Source organism: Leucoraja erinacea, chromosome 20, assembly GCF_028641065.1.
Source record: "Leucoraja erinacea ecotype New England chromosome 20, Leri_hhj_1, whole genome shotgun sequence".
In the NCBI taxonomy this organism is placed as follows: domain Eukaryota; kingdom Metazoa; phylum Chordata; class Chondrichthyes; order Rajiformes; family Rajidae; genus Leucoraja; species Leucoraja erinaceus.
Window position 1 is genome coordinate 17,407,485 of NC_073396.1, and position 24,950 is coordinate 17,432,434.

General features: G+C 41.9%; 1 protein-coding gene across 1 annotated transcript in view; it reads left to right on the forward strand.

Annotated features, from left to right (window-relative positions):
• Window positions 1-24,950, forward strand: part of LOC129706855 (myosin phosphatase Rho-interacting protein-like) — a 125,018-nt gene that overhangs the window by 63,084 nt on the left and 36,984 nt on the right. The window contains exons 4-8 of the mRNA XM_055651427.1: window positions 439-590; window positions 4,935-4,999; window positions 5,258-5,277; window positions 8,211-8,394; window positions 12,423-12,918. Coding sequence (XP_055507402.1) covers window positions 439-590; window positions 4,935-4,999; window positions 5,258-5,277; window positions 8,211-8,394; window positions 12,423-12,918 — 917 coding nt within the window. The remainder of the gene's footprint in view (window positions 1-438; window positions 591-4,934; window positions 5,000-5,257; window positions 5,278-8,210; window positions 8,395-12,422; window positions 12,919-24,950) is intronic.

Sequence of the window (24,950 nt, forward strand, 5' to 3'; positions counted from 1 at the left end):
CATAATAGACAAACAGCCAATGGAGCTAATGAAGACAAATAATTGTTGTGCAAGACTGGGTTAGATGTTTAGATGGATTTTACTTGGGTAGCTAAGGGGGTGGTAGAGGAGAAGGGGAGCCCATTAAAGGGTAAAGGTGAGGGTCATAATCGATCTGTTCACAGTAAGTCAGTAAACATGTAAGCATTAATTTGTAAAGAATGTATATTAATTCTAGGTACACATCAAGTATTTCAAGGCATGTATTTCTTTGGCTGCCATTAATTCCTCTCAAATTTAAACTCAATGTTTGAATTTGTAGGATTTAAAAAAAAAATGAAGTATTCAATCATTAAATTAAGATTATTTTTAATGGAGTTATTTTTTAAATAAGTAAGATTGTGGAATACTGAAGGTTGCAATAGAAAATATGCTCTCAATTCCTTTTTCCCTACACAGCCCACCACTCTTCCACAAGGTACCATCAATATGAATCTGTCCACAGATGTTACTAATGGGGAGAGTAAGACTGCTCAGAAGAACTCTCTTTGCATTATAACACCAGAGAAACAGTATTCCATTCGTGCAGAAAGCAAAGAAACCATCAATGGGTGAGTGTTGTTTTTGATAATATAACCTACTTGTTGGTTGGAGCTGTGCCTGCTCTCTGTATTTTCCTGAGCTTGTTGACAAATAATTATTTGATTCAACTTTTATGATACGATGAGAAAGGAAAGATTTAAAGAAGACCTGAAGGGCAACATTTTTACACAGAATAGGGAGCGAGCTGCCAGATGAGCTGGTAGAGCAGGTACGTATGACATTTAAAAGACACTTGGACAGGAGCACGGGCAGAAAAGGTTTGGAGAGCTGTGGGCCAGGCCCAGGCAAGCAGGACCAACTCATTTAGGTAACATAGTTGGCATGGATGAGTTGGGCCGAAGGGCCTGTTTTGATGCTTGCCAAAAAGCCTTCATTTAAAGACTGTTTATAAATCACACCTCTTAGAAATGTATGAATATGTCTTTTTACAATACTGGAGAGATTTTGAGGAACAAGATTATTATTCAGTTTTTTACACCAATGCACTGTTCTTAACAAAAATCTACCCATCATGTGAAACCTTATAAATAACAGACATAAATTAGATCACTTCAAGACCGAAAGTCAAAAGCTTTTTTCATGACAGACGAATCTTCATAGTTTTACCATCAATTTGGACACCAAAAATGTGACATTAAAAACTCTGCCCCATTTAGTCATGAATATTTAATTCATAAATAAACCATATGGCCCCTCATACATATACGTTTTGGTAATGATCTAGGGAAATATCTTCATCAATACCAGGAGAAAAATACAGTAACATAAAGATAACACAGTACAGTAAAGATCCCGTAACGGTCGCTATGTTTGGTGTCCATTGTCACAATGACCGTTATCGGGGTCGGTAACTCCGTAAGTTAAATCATGGAGACTCTAAACCGGTAGCGATTTTTGGGCAAGTTCATTATTTTTTCTTATTTTCCAATTTAATATATCAAAAATATCGTGGTGTCAAAAACGCAACGACTGTTTATGATATATTTTCCGACTTTTTAAAATCAATTACAAAACATTTTTGGACATAAATTGGGCATTAAAACTAAGAAACTGAGCCAATCTTCAATTTGGCAACACACTGTCTCTTGTTTACCTTTCGTACGGACCAAGTCGCTAACTTCATTCCTTCATGTCAACTTCGGGAAGCTCCGCAACAACCGTTACGAATACATTTTACTTACTAAAAAATCAGCCCAAATCAAACGTTCTGACGAATCATCGGCCATCGCTATAGCTCAAATCCGTAAATCCATCAAATCCATCGTTTAGATCACATTGGTGAAAATGTTTGGGTTTAGAAACATAGAAACATAGAAAATAGGTGCAGGAGTAGGCCATTCGGCCCTTCGAGCCTGCACCGCCATTCAATATGATTATGGCTGATCATCCAACTCAGTATCCTGTACCTGCCTTCTCTCCATACCCCCTGATCCCTTTAGCCACAAGGGCCACATCTAACTCCCTCTATAGCCAACGAACTGGCCTCAACTACCTTCTGTGGCAGAGAATTCCAGAGATTCACCACTTTCTGTGTGAAAAAAAGTTTTCCTCATCTCGGTCCTAAAAGATTTCCCCCTTATCCATAAACTGTGACCCCTTGTTCTGGACTTCCCCAACATCGGAAACAATCTTCCTGCATCTAGCCTGTCCAACCCCTTAAGAATCTTGTAAGTTTCTATAAGATCCCCCCTCAATCTTCTAAATTCTAGCGAGTACAAACCGAGTCTATCCAGTCTTTCTTCATATGAAAGTCCTGACATCCCAGGAATCAGTCTGGTGAACCTTCTCTGTACTCCCTCAATGGCAATAATGTCTTTCCTCAGATTAGGAGACCAAAACTGTACGCAATACTCCAGGTGTGGTCTCACCAAGACCCTGTACAACTGCAGTAGAACCTCCCTGCTCCTATACTCAAATCCTTTTGCTATGAATGCTAACATACCATTCGCATTCTTCACTACCTGCATGCCCACTTTTAATGACTGGTGTACCATGACACCCAGGTCTCGTTGCATCTCCCCCTTTCCTAATCGGCCACCATTCAGATAATAACACAATTACACATGATCGGGTGAATGAAGTGGAAACGGTGTTTGCAATTTTATTGTTCCATGTGGTATTCATAAACATAGAAAGGAATAAGAAATACGCAGCATGTGCTGTGCCAACCAGGTCACTGGTGGACACCACACGACAACCGTTACACAAAATGTATTTGTGTATTCGGATGCCATTTTGGCATCAATATGCTATCTTTTATCTTTTTTGTTGATACTATGTTACTCATGAACCCAATAGAATGCTTGTCAACATTTTTGAAGAAATTTGAAATTTGACCTTGTCACATTTTTGTGTGCAGTATTGTAAAAAGACACATATAGCATACATCACTGTACTTAAAATTAATTCATTGTTATGTTTGATATGAAGATACAAACCTCTAATGCTTCAGAGCCACAATCAAGGCAAATATGATGTTTATCTACTTGCGGAAATTGCATAAATAAGGGATTCTAATCATTGAACAATGCAGTCCCCTCCACTCTTCCCATAACTGCATCCAGCTGCTGCTTAGTTTTTATCTTTATTCCCAACTCCTGGTTCACTATAGGCTTTGAGCAATATTTGTGTAACAACCCGTTCTTAAAAGTCCTCAATTGGTTGAACTGATGATCTTGCTCTGTGAACAGAGCTTAACTTGAATTAGAACTTTGTATCAATCTCAATGTCTATTCTGCTTATTGTCTTGTTTGCCTCTACCATTAGGTTGAGGTCTCTAATTTATTTCCCTAACATTCTCAAGGATAATTGAATAATATCTTGGAATCATTTACAGGCATTGTGTTTAGTGACCACTCTTTCAGTCTGTACAGTACTTCTCTAATCCATTAACTATTGTAGATAGGAACACAGTTAACAACTCAACTGTTGGTAATTCTGACTGTGCGGCATTTCGTGACTGCTGCCCTGAAGTGTCAGTTCAGATGACTGCACCCAAGTTTGTACTCGCTCTAGATATTTGTGACCTTTGTACACCATTGATGTACAGAGGGATCTACAGTTCACTGAAAGTAATAACAAATAGATAGAGTGGTGAAGTAGGTGTATGATAAGCTTGCCTTCTTCGGTTGAGGCATTGACTATAAGAGTCATGAAGTCATGTTGCAGCTTTATAAAATTTTGGTTAGGTCGCATTTGAAGTATTGTGTGAAGTTCCGGTTGCCCCATTAAAGAAAGGATGGGGAGGCTTTAGAGAGGGTGCAGAAGAGGTTTACCTTATGCTAGCTATCTGGTTAAGAAGGTGATTAGCTATAAGGAAAGGCTGGACAAACTTGGATTTTTTTTTGGTGTGCCAGATGTTGACGGGAGTCCTGGTAGATGTGTATACAGCATTGAGAAACATGGATATGATACACTCAGAACCCTTTTGCCAGGGTGGAATAATCAAACATTAGAGGGCATAGCTTTAAGTTCAGAGGGGAGAAGTTTAAAAGTGATGTGTGGGTCAAGTTTTTTTAAATCAGAGAGCGGTTGGTTCCTGGAACGTACTGCCAGGGGTGGTGATGGATGTAGAAATAATATGGCATTTAAGAGGCTTCTAGATAGACACATGGATATGCAGGGATTTGAAGCATATGGATCACATACAGGCAGAGGAGATTAGTTTAACATGGATTCATGTTCAGCTGGGACATTAGGGGCAAAGGGCCTGTTTCTATGCTGTTCTGTTCTACGTTCCATGTAAGTCCTTAGAATGCTGCAATTAAGATACATATAAGTAAAGGTGAAACGGAAAAGTGGAAAACCTCTTACACTCCAGGTAAAGGATCATTTCCATCCTGAATAAGATTTTGATTAATCTGCCACCACTGCACCCTGGGGCAGTTTCGATAAATTACCACCATCTCATGACATTTAATTTGTATTATGTCAGCTATTCATCTGAAGAAAACATCATAATCTGGCAAAATAAATGAGGTATGTGTAGGATTAAATAAAGATTAAAGTAAATATTGCTTTGCACTTTCACCTTTGGGCTATATTGTTTGAATATCAACATGAGATGGTAAACAACATTGCAATCCAAGAAGTAGAACTTCAATACATGATTAGGTGCCAAATTAATACTGATATTAATATTTATCTATTCTGACAGCCTCTATTACTCAGCTGTGTTCTGCATTATGGAATTTTCTTTGCACATCGCTCTTAATCATATGCATTGCCATAAAATACTGTATTTTCTACTTTAAATCCAACGTGAGAACACCATTTGTTACAAATGAAACCCTGAGAGACATGAGCAGTGGTGGTTATTCTATGATCTGATGTTGTTGTCCATCTTCTTTCAGCTGGTTTGAAACACTGCTTATGTATCCACGCACCAATAAACAGAATCAAAAGAAGAGACCCTTGGATGTAATTCCTACCAGGGGATTTTATCCTCCTTCAGTACGACTAATACCACCTCCCCATTTCCAAAAAGAAGCTCCTTCAATTCCTAACCGCCCCTGTTTATCCTTCGTTTTGGAATATTTTTGATTCCATGGGGACAGACTGATACAAAATACTCGTTTAAATGCCTATGCCCATTTCCAAACTCCCCACCTACAAAACCCCAGTCTCACCCTCCAATGGACCAACTCTTAAAAAAAACGGGAAATCCCAGTCAACTTAGAACCTCTTACACTCCAGGTAAAGGAAATGTGGGAAAACTAGCAAGATTTTGATTTAATCTGCACCACGCAGCACTTGTGTGCATATTGACAATAAACTTGACTTGCCTTGCCTTGAGATAAACAGATGTCAATTAAATGTATTATTCAGTTCAATTTAGTCTATCATGTATGTGCTACCATTCTTATTGTAAATTGTTTTAAAATTGTTTTTCAATTTACCTGAAAAAGAATTTTTAATCATTTGTGAGTGTTGTCCATGGGACAAGGAAAGTCAAGTCAAGTCACATTTATTTATATAGCACATTTAAAAAAACAACTCTCGTTGGCCAACGTGCTTTACATTTGTTATAAGAATAGTATAAACAAACAAACTAAACTACATACATATAGCCCTCGCTCAGTTGACGTCAGGAAAGGCTTGGGAGTATAGATAAGATTTTAGTCTTGACTTAAAGGAGTCGATGGAGGGGGCAGTTCTGATGGGAAGGGGGATGCTGTTCCACAGTCTAGGAGCTGCAACCGCAAAGGCGCGGTCGCCCCTAAGCTTATGCCTAGACCGCGGATATTCAGCAGCCCCAAGTCGACCGATCTGAGGGACCTGGAGGTGGAGTGGTGGGTGAGAAGACTTTTAATGTAGGAGGGGGCAAGCCCATTGAGGGCTTTGTAGACATAGAGGAGGGTCTTGAAATGTATACGGAACCGCACAGGGAGCCAGTGGAGAGAGGCCAGGATCGGGGTGATGTGGTCCCTTTTTCGGGTGCCCGTCATGAGTCTCGCTGTGGCGTTTTGGACCAGTTGTAGGCGGGACAGGGAAGATTGGCTGATGCCAGTGTAAAGAGAGTTGCAGTAATCTAGGCGGGAGGAGATAAATGTGTGGGTGATCTTTTCGAGGTCATCAAAGTGGAGGAATTGTTTTATTTTAGCTATCGTCCGAAGCTGAAAGAAGCTAGCTTTTACCAAGGCATTGACTTGTTTGTCAAATTTTCAGTGCTGAGTCAAATATGGACAAGTTGGACTGAAGGACCTGTTTCCGTGGTGTATGACTCTGACTCTAAATTGGATTAGCTGAAGGTATATTTTTGGAAAATACCAGGAAACTTGTTTTAGTGAGCTCTTCCTGAAAAAATAAAGTGAGCTTAAACAATAGTAGGAGTGACCCTATTGGCTCTTTAAAGGTAGAAGAGTTTTTGACAGAATAAGTTACCGTGAGTATTATGTGCAAGTGGCAGCTAGGCACGTGAATTAATATATTTGATTGATTGAAGATATTTTAGTTTAGAGTTACCATTTTGTTGTATCACTGCAAAGAAATTGGACTCATGAGACACTACTCATCAAAACTGAAATTCTAGTTGATTTTGAGCTTGTCAGTATGGCACTGTTAGACAAAATGTGATTACAATTTTACAAGGTCCTTTTATCAATCAGTTGCCAATGTCTGTTCTCCACAATGAACAAGCGAAGAATAATTTAAGAAGTAAAAACCAATTACAAAGAAAGGAAGAGGTGGAGACAGTAGGCTGTGGGAGAGCTGGGGAGGGGAAGGAGGGAGACAGCAAGGAATACCTAAATTTGGGGAGGTCAATGTTCATACCGCTGGGGTGTAAACTACTCAAGCGAAATATGAGGTGCAGTTCCTCCAATTTGCGGTGGGACTCACTCTGGCCATTGGGGAGGCCCAGGACACAAAGGTCGGATTCGGAATGAGAGGGGGAGTTGAAGTGCTGAGCCACCCGGAGATCAGGTTGGTTATTGCGAACTGAGTGGAGGTGTTGGGCGAAGCGATCGCCAAGCCTGCACTTGGTCTCGCCGATGTAGAGCAGTTAACATCTGGAACAGTAGATGCAATTAATGAGGTAGGAGGAGGTGCAGGTGAACCTCTACCTCACCTGGAAAGACTGTTTGGGTCCTTGGATGGAGTCGAGGTGGGAGGTAAAGCAGCAAATGTAGCATTTCCTGCGGTTGCAAGGGAAAATACCAGGGGGGGGGGGGGTTTGGGTGGAAGGGACAAATTAACCAGGTTTTTACGGAGGGAACGGTCTCTGCGGAAAGCAGAAAGGGGAGGAGATGGGAAGATGTGGCCAGAGGTGAGATCCCGTTAGAGGTGACGAAAATGTCGGTGGATTATGTGTGTATACGACAGCTGGGAGGGTTGCAGGTGAGGACAAGGGGGACTCTGTCCTTGTTACAGGTGGCGGGGGGATGGGGAGTGAGAGCGGAGCTACGGAATATAAAGGAGACCCTGGTGAGAGCCTCATCTATAGTCGAAGAGGGGTACCTCCGTTCCCTAAAGAATGAGGACACCTCCGATACCCTGGTTTGGATCACCTCATCCTGGGTGCAGATGCGGCGTAGACGGAAGAATTGGGAGTAGGGGATAGAGTCCTGACAGGAAGCAGGGTGGGAAGCAGTGTAGTCCAGATAGCCATGGGAGTCTGTGGGTTTGTAGTAGATGTTGGTCAGTAGTCTGTTAACTGTGTGGAGATGGTGAGGTCTCGAAACGGTTGGGAGATGTCAGAAATGGTCCAGGTGAATTTGAGTGCCAGATGGAAGTTAGTGGTGAAATGGATGAAGTCAGTGAGTTCTGAGTGGATGCAGGAGGTACCATCATCGACTCGGTGGGCCGAAGGGCCTGTTTCCGCATTGTATCTCGAAACAAAACTAAAATGAATTGTTGCAGTACTCTTGTGGATGACTTTTCTGTTTTGTGAATTCCAATGTATTTGATTGTAAAACGTAGTGTAATCAACCAGCTGTAGTTTACCCAAGGGATTTAACTGCTGAGGTCTTTGCGCTTATTTGATCTTATTTGAATCCCCTCAAATTATTATTTGGTATCCATTACCGATTTAAATATTTACCATATATAATTGCGTATTTAATGACAATTAAATAATGTATGGATTTTTTTTTGAAGTACTAAATGGACACTGGTTTTGCTTCCAACAGGAGCCTGGACCTGCTAAAGTTGCAGTTACCAGCAGCAGTATATTAAGTGCTGAGAGAGTTCCCAGCACCAAGTCAACACTCTGGCAGGAAGAACTTAAAAATAAGGATCTAAATGTTTTCAGCAACCCGGTGAGAAGCCCTTCACAGACCCATTCTCCTATTGGATCATCATCAATGCGTAAAGGTGAGAGGCTTTAATTATTAGGTTGAAGGGAGGAGAATAGAGCAGAAACTAAATTAGGATATTTATTCTACTGGATTATTGGTTCTGCTAGACAGTTGTGTAAATTGCCTTTTTTTTCCGGATACCTTTGCTTGTGGAGCTGCTAATTCCATGGGGCATAATCACACTACCTCCCTCCAATTTAAATTGCCAGTCAGTACAGATTTCCTGCTGACTTCCTGGTGAAATATTTTGCCTTTTGTCCTAATTTGCTCAGAATTAGCCGCAGGCCTTGCGTTTTAGTATTGGACCTAATTTCTCTGTCAGTGTTTATTTTCATGGGAACTGGCTGACAACAGTAAACTTTTAGAAGTTCCTTGCTGTGATTCGGAATATTCTTTAAAAATCTATTTATTGAAAATGAAACAGCTTCCTGAAATGCACCACTGGCTTAAAGTACACAGCTGCAGTAAAATGATTTATGAATTTATTATAAATGAATGGCCAGAAATCTTTCAGGTACTTTTTATATAAATGGTTAACTTACTTATCATAATGCATTTGGACCACAGGGAACATGCGAGCTCCCAGCAGAGCAATCCCATTGGTCCCATTTCCCCTCGTTTCCCTGTAGTCCACATAATGTTCTCTCTCCAGTGCCTTTCATCTCTGATTCCTTGTAACGTCCTTACAACAGGGAGAGTTTACAGCAGCCAATTAATACACCAACATATCTTTGGGATGTGGGAGAAATCTGAAACAAATTTCTGAGGGTGGTCTTGGGATGAATGTTCAAACGTTGCACAGACAAGAGTTTTTCATGATGCAGTTCTATAGTCCTTTGGTTCGGCCACATTTGGAGTATTGCGTGTAGTTCTCGTCGCCCCATTACATGAAAAATGTGAAGGCTTTGGATTGGGTGCAGAGAAGGTTTACCAGAATTCTGACTGGATTCTAGGGTTTCAGCTACAGGGAGAGATTGGATAGACTTAAATTGTTTTCTCTGGAATGTCGGTGTTTGAGGGGAGATCTGATAGATGTATATAAGACTATGAGAGGCATTGATAGGGTAGACAGGCAGACCGTTTTCCCAGCATGGAAATGTCCAGCATTAGAGGACATAGCTATCAGGTGAGAAGGGAGTTGCAGAGCAAATGTTTAAAAGAGTGGTGGTGGGAGCTTGGGATGTTTAGCCAGCGCTGGTAGTGGTGGAAGATATCATGGTGGTGTTAAAAAGTATTTTGGATAAGCACATGGATGTTCAGGAAATAGAGGGACGTGGATCATGCACAGGCAGAAGAGATCAGTTTAAATTGGCATCATGTTCAGTTTAACCATTGTGAGCTGATCTATTCTATGTTCTATGAGAACCAATGTTAAGATCAAACTCAAGTTACTAGAACAGTGAGAAAGTTAAACCTCAGAAATGATTACAAATCTAGAATAAATGATCATTTAATTTGTAATAATATTAAGATTAAAATATAGAAGTACAATATGGAAACCGAATTGACTCCAAAGTTGCGCATAAATAGCCTGGATTGTTTTCAGACATTTTGTTTTCAGGCGTCTTGTGTCCAAAATCCGTTTTTTTTAAATGATTCACCATCTCTGTTGTAAATGAAACTGGCCAAGTCACTTAGTACTGTGATATCATTAAAATGTCTATGTTTTCTTCTGATACAATCACAAAAGATTACTGGAAGAACTCAGCAGTTCAGGCAATATCTGTGGAGGGAAATGAACAGATGCTGTTTTAGGTCAGGACCCTTCCAAGTTTTTGAGCCGTTTCCTTTTGTCCAAGAGTAGCAACAGCAATAGTAGGTTGTGCAACTAAATCTACATGCATGATTTGACCTCTGGCAGAGAGAGAACAGCAGCTCATCAGATGATTTACATTTACTAACGAGGGTAACACTTTACTGCTGATTTTTGTTGCAATTAACTTTAGGCAACATATAGACACAAGAAGCCGCAGATGCTGGAATCCTGAGCAAAAAACAAACTGCTGGAGGAACTTGGAAGGGTCCTGACCTAAAACAGCATCTGTCCATTTCCCTCCACAGATATTGCCTGAACTGCTGAGTTCCTCCAGTAATCTTTTTCCTCAATGGCTCAATTTTTCAATGGTAATGTTTTCTCACGTGAACCAAAGTACAGTGACATTATTTTACATTCAGTCCAGTGACAATAGACAATAAGTGCAGGAGTAGACCATTCGGCCCTTCGAGCCAGCACCACCATTCACTGTGATCATGGCTGATCATCCACAATCAGTACCCCGTTCCTGCCTTCTCCCCATATCCTCTAACTACACTATCTTTAAGTGCTCTATCTAACTATCTCTTGAAAGCATCCAGAGAATTGGCCTCCACTTTCTTCTGAGGCAGAGAATTCCACAGATTCACAATCACCTGTGCGAAAAAGTTTTTCCTCGTCTCCATTCTAAATGGCTTACCCCTTATTCTTAAAGTGTGACCCTTGGTTCTGGACTCCCCCAACATCAGGAACATGTTTCCTGCCTCTAGCGTGTCCAAAGCCTTAATAATCTTATGTTTCAATAAGATGCCCTCTCATCCTTCTAAATTCCAGAGTTTACAAGCCCAGCCGCTCCATTCTATCAACATATGACAGTCCCGCCATCCCGGGAAATAACCTCGTGAACCTACGCTGCACTCCCTCAATAGCAGGAATGTCCTTCCTCAAATTTGGAGACCAAAACTGCACACAATACTTCAGATGTGGTCTAACTAGGGCCCTGTACAACGGCAGAAGGACCTCTTTGGCCCTATACTCAATTCCTCTTGTTATGAAGGCGAACATGCCATTCACTTTCTTCACCAGCTTTGATTCATTTGCAAATTTGCTAATGATACTTTTTTAATCCTTTTATCTGCATCTGCCATCTGCCCCAAATCCAAGTACCCTGCATCCTCATAGTATCCTCCTCGGTTCACACTGCTACCCAGCTTTGATTCATTTGCAAATTTGCTAATGATACTTTTAATCCTTTCATCTAAATTATTAATGTATATTGTAAATAGCTGCGGTCCCAGCACCGAGCCTTGTGGTACATCCACTAGTCACTACCTGCCATTCTGAAACGGACCCGTTAATCCCCGCTCTTTGTTTCCTGTCTGCCAACCAATTTTCTATCTATGTCAGTACCCCACCCCCAATACCATGTGCTCCAATTTTGCCCACTAATCTCCTATGTGGGACCTTATCAAATGCTCTCTGTAAGTCCAGGTACACTACATCCACTGGCTCTCCCTTGTCCATTTTCCTAGTTACATCCTCAAAAAATTCCGGAAGATTAGTCAAGCATGATTTCCCTAAATTCATGTTGACTCAGGCCAATCCTGTTAATGCAATCCAAATGTGCCGCTATTTCATCTTTTATAATTGACTCCAACATCTTACCCTCCACCGATGTCAGGCTAACTGGTCTATAATTCCCTGTTTTCACTCTCCCGCCTTTCTTAAAAAGTGGGATAATATTAGCTACCCTCCAATCCTGAAGGAATTGATCCTGAATCTATAGAACATTGGAAAATGATCACCAATGCGTCCACGATTTCTAGAGCCACTACCTTAAGTGCCCTGGGATGCCCTGGGATGCAGACCATCTGGGGATTTATCAGCCTTCAGTCCCATCAGTCTACCCAACATTCTTACTATACATACTAATTGTAAGTGTAAGTGTAATTGTAAGTGTAAATAGTAGATCACACTGAGTCAGTACAGAAGAGTTACCATGCTTTTGTGTCATCATGTATCCGTCAAGACTGAAATTAAAAAAAAAAATGTTAAGAGTCTCACTTGGCCATAAAGGCCTGATGCCCTGGTGGTGGCGGCATTGGGTCCGTGTTGCAGGGGTTGTCCTGGCCAGGCAATGTTCTCTACTGCCGCTCCGTGTGACTGCAGGCTGCATCCGTTCCATGCGCTCACCACGTGAGGTAATATTAGCAGCCTGGCTGCCTCTTTTGGAGGATTATTGTATCTTCACATTCAGTTTGTAAACCAAGTTATCTTCCTCCTAAACATAGCTCAAAGTGTTGTTAATGGTGACGAACTGGATGGCCAGGAAAAGAAACGTGTAGAGAGTGGCTACTTTTCTCTGGAGAAGCTGAAGCCTGACTCAAAGCAGTTAATCTCCTCACCTCGCGGCAACACCACTGACAGGTATAGTTCCTCTGAAAGTGGCATGGTAATACTGTGCCACACAAGTCTGTGCAGCAATTCTCTCCTTCCTGCAGGTAACCTTCTCTCCAATGGCTCTTGTGTTAGCTCTTCTCAGAGCTCCTTGGACTCCGAGACCAGTAATGTGACAATGAGGAGCAAAACAAGCTCAAACAGCAGGCATGGGGAAGGGCCAAGCCATTCCCCAGTTGTAAAGACTAGCCGGGGCTATGCTGCATTTGCAGTTATTCCCAATGCCAGGAGGATCAGCAACAAACAGGCCTTTCAAGTGGATGAGCAGCAGTTCCAAACCTGCAGCCCTGGTAAACTGGAGCTGGACCGCTTATTTGGACGCGATAGGAGGTAAGAAACAGAGAAAAATATATATATATATAAATATATATATATATATAAATCTGACATTTTTTCACAATGTCTTAAATGCGGTGTATTTTCTGACGAATGATAATCATATCACCACCACATCATTTTAATTTACAGTAAAAAAATGAATGTCAAAAGACATGGCTGTTGATATTTATTTTTATTAAGAACATGAGAGGGACTATTGACGTACAAAATGTGTTCAAACTTGCTTCTCCTTTCAAATCTGCATATATTTTCGATTGCAGCTTTTGGAGGTTTCTGTAACCTTAATGAGATCTCCGCCGTGTGTCATTCTTAAACAAGGTGGTGGTTGGAATTTGCCTGTGGTACCTGGTGCTGACTCAATTTGGCTTTGGGGGCCTACTGCTATTAATGTCTTATCCATGACACCATTCTCACTTGGATATTCCAGTTTATCCATTATTTAAAATGTATCAGAATGTGTGCCAGCATTTAAAATGTATTGCTCCTTTCACTTCAGTTCTACAATATATGTGGCTCTCTTATTCCAAAATGTTTGAAACTAGTTTGTTTATAATCGATAAAGGTTGAATGTATAAACTATAAAAGTTATAATCTTATAAGTTGGCAGATGACAATAAAGCGGGTGGTATCGTACATCACAAAGATGGTAATCAAAATTTACAACAGGATCTTTATCTATTGAGCAAGTAGGCTGAGGAATGGCTAATGGAGTTTAATGCAGGTAAGTGTGAGGTGTTGCATTTTGGAAAGTCAAACCAGGGCAGGATCTACACAGTGAATGGCAGTATCCTGGGGAGTGTTGTAGAGCAAAGAGATCTAGGAATGCAGGTACATAGTTGTTTGAAAGTGGCATCACAGGGCAAAAGGGTGGTCAAGGGGCCTTAACATACATTGGCCTTCATCAATTGGGATATTGTGTATTGAAGTTGAGATGTTATGTTACAGTTGTACAACACCGTTGTAAATCTTCTCTGCACCCTTTCCAGCTTAACGACATTTTTCCTGTAACAGGATGACCAAAACTGAACACAATACTCTAAGTGTGGCCTCACCAATGTCTTGTACAACTGTAACATGACCTCCCAACTTCTCTACTCAATACTCTGATGAAGACCAATGTACCGAAAGCCTTCCCGACCAAACCATCTACCCGTGATGCCAATATCAAGGAACTATGTACCTATATTCCTAGATCCCTCTGCTCTACAATACTCCTCAGAGCCCAGCTATTCACAGTGTAGGTCCTGCCCTGGCTAACTTCACAAAATGCAACACCTTCCTCTTCGTTGTATTAAACTCCATCAAGTTTCCTCAGCCCATCTGCCAAGTGATGAAGATCCTGCTGCAACGTTTGACAACCATCTTCACTATCTACAATACCACTCACTTTAGTGTTATCTGCAAATTTACTAATCATACCTTGTACGTTCTCATCCAAATCATCGATATAGATTGCAAACAGCAATGGGCCCAGCACCAAAACCTGACGCACAGGCCTCCAGTCTGAAAAACCTACCATGAAGCCAATTCTCTCTCCAGTCGGCTAACTCTCCTTGGATCCCATGTGATCTAACCTTGCAGAGCAGCCTATCTTGTCAAATGCCTTGCTGAAATCCATATGTACATCTACAACTCTGCCCTCATCAACCTTTTTGATTACATCTTCAAAAAACTCAATCAGATTTAGGAGACATGATTTCCCATGCGCAAAAACGTGCAGACTATCTAATCAGCCCTTGTCTATCTAAATCCAGTTCAATCTTATCCCTCCGAATAATCTCATAACTTTCTGACCGCGGATGTTGGACTCACTGGCCTGTAGTTCCCGAGATTTTCTCTGCAGCCCTTCTTAAATAGAGGCTCCTCCAGTCTTACTGGACCCTGTCTATATTTAATGATGACTCATCATCTCAACCAGGTCACCTGTAATTTCCTCTCTAGCGTCCAATGGTGTCCTTGGATATATCTGAACATGCCAGGGAGATTTGTCTACCTTCGTATGTGTCAGGACCTTCAGAACCACCTCGACCCAAAACTGATTGCCCTCAAGACACTTCCATTGATTGTCCCCAGTGAAAACAGAGGAGAAATTCTTATTAAGAACCTTGCCCGTCTCATATGGTTCCACACTGAGTGGACTGCTTTGATTTCTGAGGGCCTCCATTCTCTCCCTGGTTAACCTTTCTTCCATAATGTTTCTAAAATGTATTGGTATTATCCTTTATATTATCTGCCAGAGTTATCTCTTGCCCCATTTTTGCCATCCTGATCTTCTTCATAATTGTGCTCCTTAGTTCCAGAAACTCCTCCAGAGATACACCTGATTCAAGCTGCCCATACCTGCCCCATGCCTCCATCTTATAGATTTTTTTTTGTTTTCCATATTCTGTTGTATCCTTCGAAAAGCTTTCCAACTGTGTAGTAAGGAAACAGCTGTTTTCTGGCCTCGTTGGTTCCAGTGCATTGACTCGAGTGCCTTGGTATTCTGATATAAAATTGTACAGTAGAGCATGTATGTACAGCATGTTGAACTGGCCTAGTTACAATTGCTGCATTAAAAAAAAATTATCGCATTTTGTCTTTAATTTTAAAAAAGCAGGAAATTTCCAATTTTGCGTCCGTTTGGCCTAAAAAGTATGGATAATTGTATTAGAATAAAAGGCTAAATCTGTTTTCTGAATCTAACGAGCAAACATGGTACAGCTGGTGCCTCACAGCGCCAGAGACCCAGGTTCAATCCTGACCTCAGGTGTTGTCTGTGTGGAATTTGCATGTCTTCCCTGTGACCATGTGGGGTTCCTCCTGGTGCTCTGGTTTCCACACACATCTTAAAGACGTGCGGATTTGTAGGCTGATTGGTGTCTGTAAATTGCCTCTACTGTGTAGGAAGTGGACGTCAAAGAGGTACAACATAGAACTAGTATGAATGAATGATTGATGGTCGGCATGGACTGGCCTGTTTCCACACCGTTTCTTGCAATCAATCAAAACCTGTCAGTGGCAAAGGATTAACCTTTCTGCAAACCTGTTGAACATTAAGGGGCCTCTTAAACTACACATTGGAGGTCTCAATTGCAGTTCCTTAACTTTGCTTAGAAAATACGTTTTGTTCAATATTAAACACATATCTGAGAAATTGCGCAGGATTGGGAAACCTGCATTGGCCATTGGGTTTTACAGTACATGTGATGTAAAAATTAGTACAATAAAGCCAAGCTGCTGATTTTCCACGTGACAAGGATAACTGCTTGTAATTCATTTTCTGGTGAATTATGCTTCAAACAGTGCCCTCCATAATGTTTGGGACAAAGACACATTATTTATTTATTTTCCTCTGTACCTCACAGTTTGAGATTTGTAATAGAAAAAATCACATGTGGTCGAGTCCACACACTAGATTAGAAATTGTTCAGCAAGAGCTAAACACACTTCTCGGCATCTGCAATTTGTCTGTCTTTTCGCTTCTTGTGCATGGTGGTGGATGTGAATGCTCTTTCCTTAACCCCATTACTGTGGTTAAAGTGCACATTGTCAGATTTTATTGAAGGTCATTTTTATACATTTTTGGTTTCACCATGTAGAAATTACAGCTGTGTTTATACATATTCCCCCAATTTCAGGGCACCATAATGTTTGGGACACATGGCTTCACAGGCGTTTGTAATTGCTCAGGCGTGTTTAATTGCCTCCTTAATGCAGGTATAAGAGAGCTCTCTGCACTTACTATGCCCCCCATCTTTCCATCACCTTTGGAAACTGTTATTGCTGTTTGTCAACGTGAGGACCAAAGTTGTGCCAATGAAAGTCAAAGAAGCCATTATGAGACTGAGAAACAAGAATAAAACTGTGAGAGACATCAAGCTAACCAAAATCAACTGTTTGGAACATCATTAAGAAGAAAGAGAGCGCTGGTGAGCTTACTAATCACGAAGGGACTGGCAGGCCAAGGAAGATCTCCACAGCTGTTGACAGAAGAATTCTCTCTTTAATAAAGAAAAATCAGCAAACACCTGTCCGACAGATCAGAAACACTCTTCAGGAGTCGGGTGTGGATCTGTCAATGACCACTGTCTGCAGAAGACTTCATGAGCAGAAATTCAGAGGCTACACTGCAACTTGCAAACCACTGGTTAGCCGCAAAAATAGTATGGCCAGATTACAGTTTGCCAAGAAGTACTTACAAGAGCAACCACAGTTCTGGAACAAGGTTTTGTGGACAGATGAGATGAATATGAACTTATATCAGAGTGATGGCAAGAGCAAAATATGGAGGAGAGAAGGAACTGCCCAAGATCCAAAGCATACCACCTCATCTGTGAAACACGGTAGTGGGGGTGTTATGGCCTGGGCATATATGACTGTTGAACGTACTGGCTCACTTATTGATGATACAACTGCTGATGGTAGTAGCATAATGAATTCTGAAGTGTATAGACACATCCTATCTGCTCAAGTTCAAACAAATGCCTCAAAACTCATTGGCCGGCGGATCATTCTACAGCAAGACAATGATCGCAAACATACTGCTAAACAACAAATAAGTTTTTCAAAGCTAAAAAATGGTCAATCCTTGAGTGGCCAAGGCAATCACCTGATCTGAACCCAATTAAGCATGCCATTTATATGCTGAAGAGAAAACTGAAGGGGACTAGCCCCCCAAAACAAGCATAAACTAAAGATGGCAGCAATACAGGCCTGGCACAGCATCGCCAGAGAAGACACCCAGCAACTGCTGATGTCCATGAATCGCAGACTTCAAGCAGTCATTGCATGCAAAGGATATGCAACAAAATACTAAACATGACTACTTTCAATCACCTTTCATTGCTGTGTCCCAAATATTATGATGCCCTGAAATGGTGGGACTATGTATAAACACAGCTGTAATTTCTACATGGTGAAACCAAAATGTATAAAAATGGCTTTTTTTTAAAAAATCTGATGATGTGCACTTTAACCACATGTGATTTTTTTCTATTACAAATCTCAAATTATGGAGTACAGAGGCAAATAAATAAATGATGGGTCTTTGTCCCAAAACATTATGAAGGGCACTGTACTTGCGTGGCAGGTTATGCTTGATTCTCAACCTCAGGGCTGAATAGTGCAGAAATCTGATTTAGCAAGTGAACAACCCGACTCTGAAACTGTTTTAATTGCCATCAAGGAAAAATTCCTACAAATTGTGCAACATTTTGACAGAAAATCCTCTGCTTTGAAGAGCCCCCTGAGGTTATTTGAATTTAATTTACTTTGTGCAGTTTGGAATGGCTAACATCAGCCGAAGATCATTCTTAAAAATAACTCGAGGAATTTCTTTAGAAGATGTATTTTGTATAATTCCTCCTAAACGATATTTTCATGTGCACTGGAAAATACATTCTAATTTTCCATCTTTAACACTTCGAATCATTGGAGTAATTTTAACGATTATTTCAAATTTTGTATAATCAGATACTGCTTATGCCAAAAGGCGAAACTAATAATAGCTTTGTTTATTGATGGTATTGAAAATTGATAGCTGCCAGATAGATAGATAGATAGATAGATAGATAGATAGATAGATAGATACTTTTTTAATCCCTTCCTCGGGGAAATTCTGATTTTTTGCAGCACACCAATAAAAATAAGACACCACATTAAAAAAGAATTGAACATAAAACATAAAAACATCCCCCAACAATGGTTCCCATTGTGAGGGAAGGCACAAAGTCCAGGTATGTACCAAGTTGAAGTGGGTAGAGATAAGGATGCAGTGAATTTTCAAGAGAATGTAAAGCTGAGCAAGTGGGGAACATTGTGAGTGAAGTGTAGTGTGGAGAAATGTGAGGTCATCCACATCATTCAGAAAAGTAGAAACTGAATTTGAGAAATTGAGATGTTGATGTTCAAAGAGTTTTTGGTGTCCTATACAAATCATTGTAAACTGATCTACATATGCCTCAGGCGGCTAGGAAGGCAAGTAGTAGGTCGAGATGAGTCAGGTTTATTCTATATGCAGTAATTATGAGGTACAGGTACAATGAAAATTTGCTTGGGGACAGTATCGCAGGTCCACGAAAACATTAATTTATGCGTAACATTATACATAAATTACACAAATTCTTTATAAAAAAAGGAGTGCAAAAGAGCCCAAGACATTCGTGCAAAAATATGTCCATGACAGTGCAAGATGTGGTCTGTAGTGTTCCATTGCGGAGGTAGGATTAGGGTTGTGGGGGTTGGTTCAAGAACTTGATCATTTTTGGCAAGTTGCCATTTCTGAATCTGGTGGTGTGGGACTTCAGCTGTCTGGATATCCTGTCTGGCAGTACCAGCAGGAAGAGCATGTTGGATTTATTGCAAGAGTATTTAAGAACAAGTGCAAAGCTGGTTTGGTGAGACCTCATCTGGAGTATTATGTACGGTGTCGGTGACTGTATGTAAATGTGGTAGGGAGGGTGCAGCGAAGATTTGCTGGACTGACTCCTCGGATGGCAAATCTGTCACATAAGGAGAGATTGTGCTATACTCCGCAGTTCAGAAGAATAAGAGGTGAGAGTAGAGGCAAGGATTCTCCTGGTGGTGGGGTGTAGAGCAAGGGATCACAATCTCAAAATAAGATTTTGACCCATTGGGATCAAAAGGAGGAGAATACCTGCTCCAAGGACTAGATCATTGGAATTCATTACTTGGAGGTCTATAGAAGGTCAGTCATGAAACATTCAAACTGAGGTTGATAAATTTCCAGAAGTCTCCATATCCAAGGATGTGGAGACTGGGCAGGATTTGTGTATTTAGAAGATCAGCTGCAGCTAGATTTTGGAAGGAGGAGCAGGGTCATTTCATATCATGTCATGTCTTGAATTTTCATGCCTTGTATTTCCATGTCATGTCATGCCTTGTATTTACATGTCATGTCATGTCTTGCTCCTGTTTCTTATGTTCTTTTATACACAAACCTCGACAAGTAATTAGTTTCCTTCTTCATTATGATCAAATATTTATGGAGTAACTTCCAATGATTATTAACAGTTCCACCGGGAGGCGCTTCGATGGCTGCGTCGCCTGCAGTCTGTCTCCTTTTCATCTTTTTTTTAGTGTGTTTAAAAAGAATGTGTTAATGTTCACCTGTTTGTTTTGTGTGGGGGTGGGTGGGGGAAACTTTTTTTCAATCTATTACTTTGCCGGAGATGCGATTGTTTTCCGGATCGTATCTCCGGTCGCTCTGCGGCCTAACATTGTGGAGCAGGAAGCCTGACTTTGAGCCCCACCGCGCAGCGCGCACTTACCATCGAAGCCGAATCCTTGCCTGGGATCGACGCTTCAACCGCAGCTTGCGGACTTTAACATCAAGGAGCTTGCAGTCTCGGGTTGAGACTGACGTCGGGAAGCTCCAAAAGTCGCACGGCGTTCGACTAGTCCCGGGATACTGGGGTAGATCGCCCGGCGCGGGGAAGCTGAGAGGGAAGTATAGTACGAGGAGGCCCGCTGCCAGCTATGGGAGTAAGATTGTCCTGTCAACGGAAGGTTAGAGGCCCCCGACCGCTGGAGGACAAAGTAGGGAGAGATTTACTTTTTTTCGCCTTCCATCCCAGTGAGGAATGTGGAGGAGTCACTGTGGTGGATGTTTATGTTAAAATGTATTTTGTGTGTTCTGTTGCTTTTTATTGGTATGACTGTATGGCAAATGAAATTCCTCGTATGTGGCAAAACATACCTGGCTAATAAAGTATGATTATGCTTCTTAGACTCATAAAATCTTACAGCACAGAAACTGGCTCTATGGCCCAACTTGCCCATGCACACCAAGATGCCCCATCTACACTAGTCCAAACTGCCTGTGTTCGGCCCCTATCCCTCTATACCTTTCCTATCCATGCACCTGTCCAAATGACTTTTAAATATTGTTATAGTACGTACCTCCACTACATCCTGTGGCAACCTCCTTGACCATTCTATTTAATTGTGTGACTCCACTTCCAAGGAACTATGTACCTGTACTCCTAGATCTCTCTGCTCTACAACACTACCCATTCACTGTGTAGGGCCTGCCATAGTTTGACGTCGCAAAATGTAACACTTCGCACTTAGCTGCATTAAACTCCATTAACCATTCCTCAGCCCACTTGCTCAACTGATCAAGATCCTACTGTAATTTCTAGTAATCAATACAATACAATACAACGGTTTATTTGTCACATTGCACAAAAAGTGCAAGTGAAATGATACGTCAGCAGCGATACAATGATAAAGGGCACACACAAAAACACAATAAATTTTTAACATAAACATCCACCACAGCATTCATCACTGTGGTGGAAGGCACACAATTTGGCCAGTCCTCCTCCATATCCCCCCGTGGTCGGGACCTCAACCCTCCGCAGCCGTTGCTGCAGGCGTCCAGATGGTAAAAGGACAAGGTACAAGTCCAGGTAAGTCCAGAGTCGGCTCCTCCCCACCGGAGACCGCGGCTTTTAGTTGGTGTAGGCCGCAGGCCGGAGGCCGAAGATTTAAAGTTCCCTCCACGTCGCAGCTATAAGCACCGCAGTCTGCAGGGCCGGCGGTCGAAGCTCCCCTCCAGGGGTGATGTTAAGTCCATACCGGACCCGCGGTAGAAGATGGCCGCGGGCCGGTGGTGGAAGCTTCTTCTTCCCCCCGGGTCCCCCACAAGGGATCCCGGGCTGTAGACGCCGCGCCAGCTGGAGCTGTGCAGACCGCGGCTTCAGGCTGCCGTCTGCTGCGGGCCAACGGAACGGAGCGCTCCCCTCCAGCGAGCCCCAGCTCCGTGCTGACAGTCCACGCTGCACCCACCGCCGGAGCCCCGAGCCCCGGGCGCGTCTCCGGGAAAGGCCGCGCCGATCCTCGCTGTTAGGCCACGGGGGAGGCGACCTGGAAAAAGTCGCCTCTCCATGGAGGAGGCGGCCGAAACGGTTTCCCCCTTACCCCCCCACACCACCCCCCACACAAAACACACTAAGAAACACTAAAAACAGACTTTAAGACATACTAAAAAAATAAAAAAAGTTGAAAAAGACTAACACGCTGCTGACAGTGCAGTGCCCCCACCGGTACGCAACTTTGCCATCTATAGTACCATGCACTTTAGTGCCATCTGCAAACTTACTAATCATGCATTCTGTATTCTCATCCAAATCATTGATATAAACCACAAGCAGCAACGGGTCCAGCACCGAACCCTGAGGCACAACACTGGTTGCAGGCCACCAGTCAGAAAAACAACCTTCCACCATTAATATCTGATTCCCTTCATGAACCCAATTCTCTATCCACTCAGCTAGCTCTCCCTGGATCCCATGAGATCTAACGTTCCAGAGCAGCCTACCATGCAGAACCTTATCAAATGTCTTGTTGAAGTCCATGTAGACAAGGTCTATGGCCTTGCCCTCATCAATGTTTTTGGTGCTTTCCACTGCCAATAAAACATTTTTTTTAAAGTTTTGTTTGTGTAGAAAGTTATTCTACAAAAACGGCACTATCCAGACACAGCTATTCCTAAGAGTGATGGGACCCATTGGTGGGGTTTAACATTTTTCTTTGCACTATGATCTTCTTTGTACTCTTGTCCTGAGTTAAATAATGATGTCTGGTCAGAAACGTATCCTCGGACAATGTGCTCTGTTCATCGACAAAACTTGTTTTGGGTAATGGGAAGTTGGGATAAAAATGAGGATTAAGAATGGTTCACTTCAGTGTGAACGGGTTAATTGTAGGTTTCAGCCCACCTGGGAATTCTTGGACCATAACTTATCTGGGTGAAATGTTATTGCGCTGGTGTTGTTTATGACCCTGTAAAGATGTCCTTTGACTCTCCTGACATGTGCATTAATCAATGTAAATTAATCTGCATTGGAAGTAAAATACTTGTTGCTGTAAGAATAATGGAATATAAGTTGAAACGGAAAATTCTGGAAAACTATAACAGGTTTACGAAATACCAGAAGAATGTATTGTTCACCAGGGTGGCACTTTGGCGCAACGGTTGGGTTGCTGTCTTACAGTGTAAAGAGACATGGGTTTGATCCTGACTATGGGTGCTGTCTGTACGGGGTTTTTACATTGTGACCTGCATGGTGGGTTTTACCCAGGAGCTCCGGTTTCCTCCCATACTCCAAACACCTACAGGTTTGTAGGTTAATTGGCCTGGTATAATTGTCCTTAGTGTGAGTAGAATAGTGTTAATGTGCGGGGATCGTGGGTCGGCATGGACTTGGTGGGCCGAAGGGCGTTTCCATCCTGTACCTCTAAACTAAACGATATATTGCTCTTTCGTCTGTGGTGAAAGAACATCTTGATGATCTGCTGCCCCTGTGTGGTGTGAGTCAGTATTACAATTGTGAATATCATAATGCAGCTGATTGTCTCAGCTGTGTTCAGAAATACAATCTTCAATATATGAGTATTGGATACAAGAGTCGGTGGCAAGATTAGTGCAAGCTCATATTTGACTTTGAGAAGTTGATATCGGACGACCCTTCTGTATGCAATAGGGCTTAAGACCTTTTCTGCTCTGATTTAGGAGTGTTAAAAGAGCGTGGTGCTCTGAAACCATTTCCCAAAGTTTTGATAGGATCAAGATCTTTAATGCAAAAAACAATCTTGTGCTCAGCATTAGCAAGACCAAGAAACTGACTGATGACTTTAGGAAAGGAAAGCCGATGGACCACGCTTCAGCCTACGGCGGGACCAGGAGTCAACAACTTCAAGTTCCTGAGCGTACACATCTCTGCTAATTTGTCGTGAGCCTCAACCCATTGATACAATTACAAAGAAAGTTCACCATTCCAACTCCCTCAGAAATGTGTGGAGATTCATCATGTTGCTGAAACTCTTGAATTTTTGGAGACTTTACTGGCTGATTACATCACTGTCTAGTTTAATAATCCAAATACTCAAGGAAGGAGGCTGCAGAAAGTGGTGGACATTGCCCAGTCTATCACGTATTGACCTCCCCACCATCAAAGGGAAATACAGGAAGCACTGCCTCAAGAAGCTACCTAATATTATTGAAGACTTACTCTACAGTGGCCACGCTCTCATCTCGTTGCTACCATTAGGGAGAAGGTGCGGGAGCTTGAGAACCACTACCTCTCCCTGTTCAAAAACATCATCTTCCCATTAACCATCAGACTCTTGAACGATCCTGCACAAACCTACTTTAGCGCTGAACTACGTTGTATGACTAAGGATGCACTAGGTAATTTGGCTTGTACTATCATTGTCTGGTTTACCAGGAATAACTGACAATTTAATTTATTTGTTGTGCTGTTGCATTTAATGTGCCTACATAGCTGCAGCAAGTAAGAATTTTATTGGTCTGGGTGCAAATGATAACTAAACATTCTTGACTTGAGATGTTTAGACCTGCACTGGATCCAGAAGTGTAGTTAAAGATGCAAGGAATGGCCAGCCTTGAGTGTGGGCAATATGTAGGGTGGGCAGGGTGAGGCTGTAGAGTGCTAGGGAGAAACTTGGCAAAGTGTCTTATTTGAATAACATGATTTCGGGGAAGGAACAACTTGTGTTCCGCGAGTAAACACAGATAGTTGCGATATGGAGCAGTGTGAGACTGAACATCAAGCTGGAAGACTAAACAAGCAGTTCTACTTCTGAGAAATGTGTATGTATTGAAGGATCCCCAAAGATAGCAGCACAGCGAAGTAAGGTAGTTTAGAAGGCATTAGGACACTTGCCTGACAAACTCCTGTAGTGACATACTGAGTTGGGATGACTGATTACCAACAAACAGCCACCTTTCTTTGTGTACGGCATGACTCCAATCATCGAAGATTTTTCGCCTGGATACCCACGGAATTCAGTTTTACCAGGGCTTCTTGATACCACTCAGTGAAATACTGCTGTAATGTCACAGGCAATCGTTCGTGCCTCCACTAGGGGATTCATTTTTCAGACTGCGTTTAGATCAAGACTGATAAGGTTGAAGCAAAGTGGTCCTAGAAAAAGATGAAATGGGTGTTAGTGAGCCGGTCATTTGATACAACTGCGACTTGCTAGCATTGTTG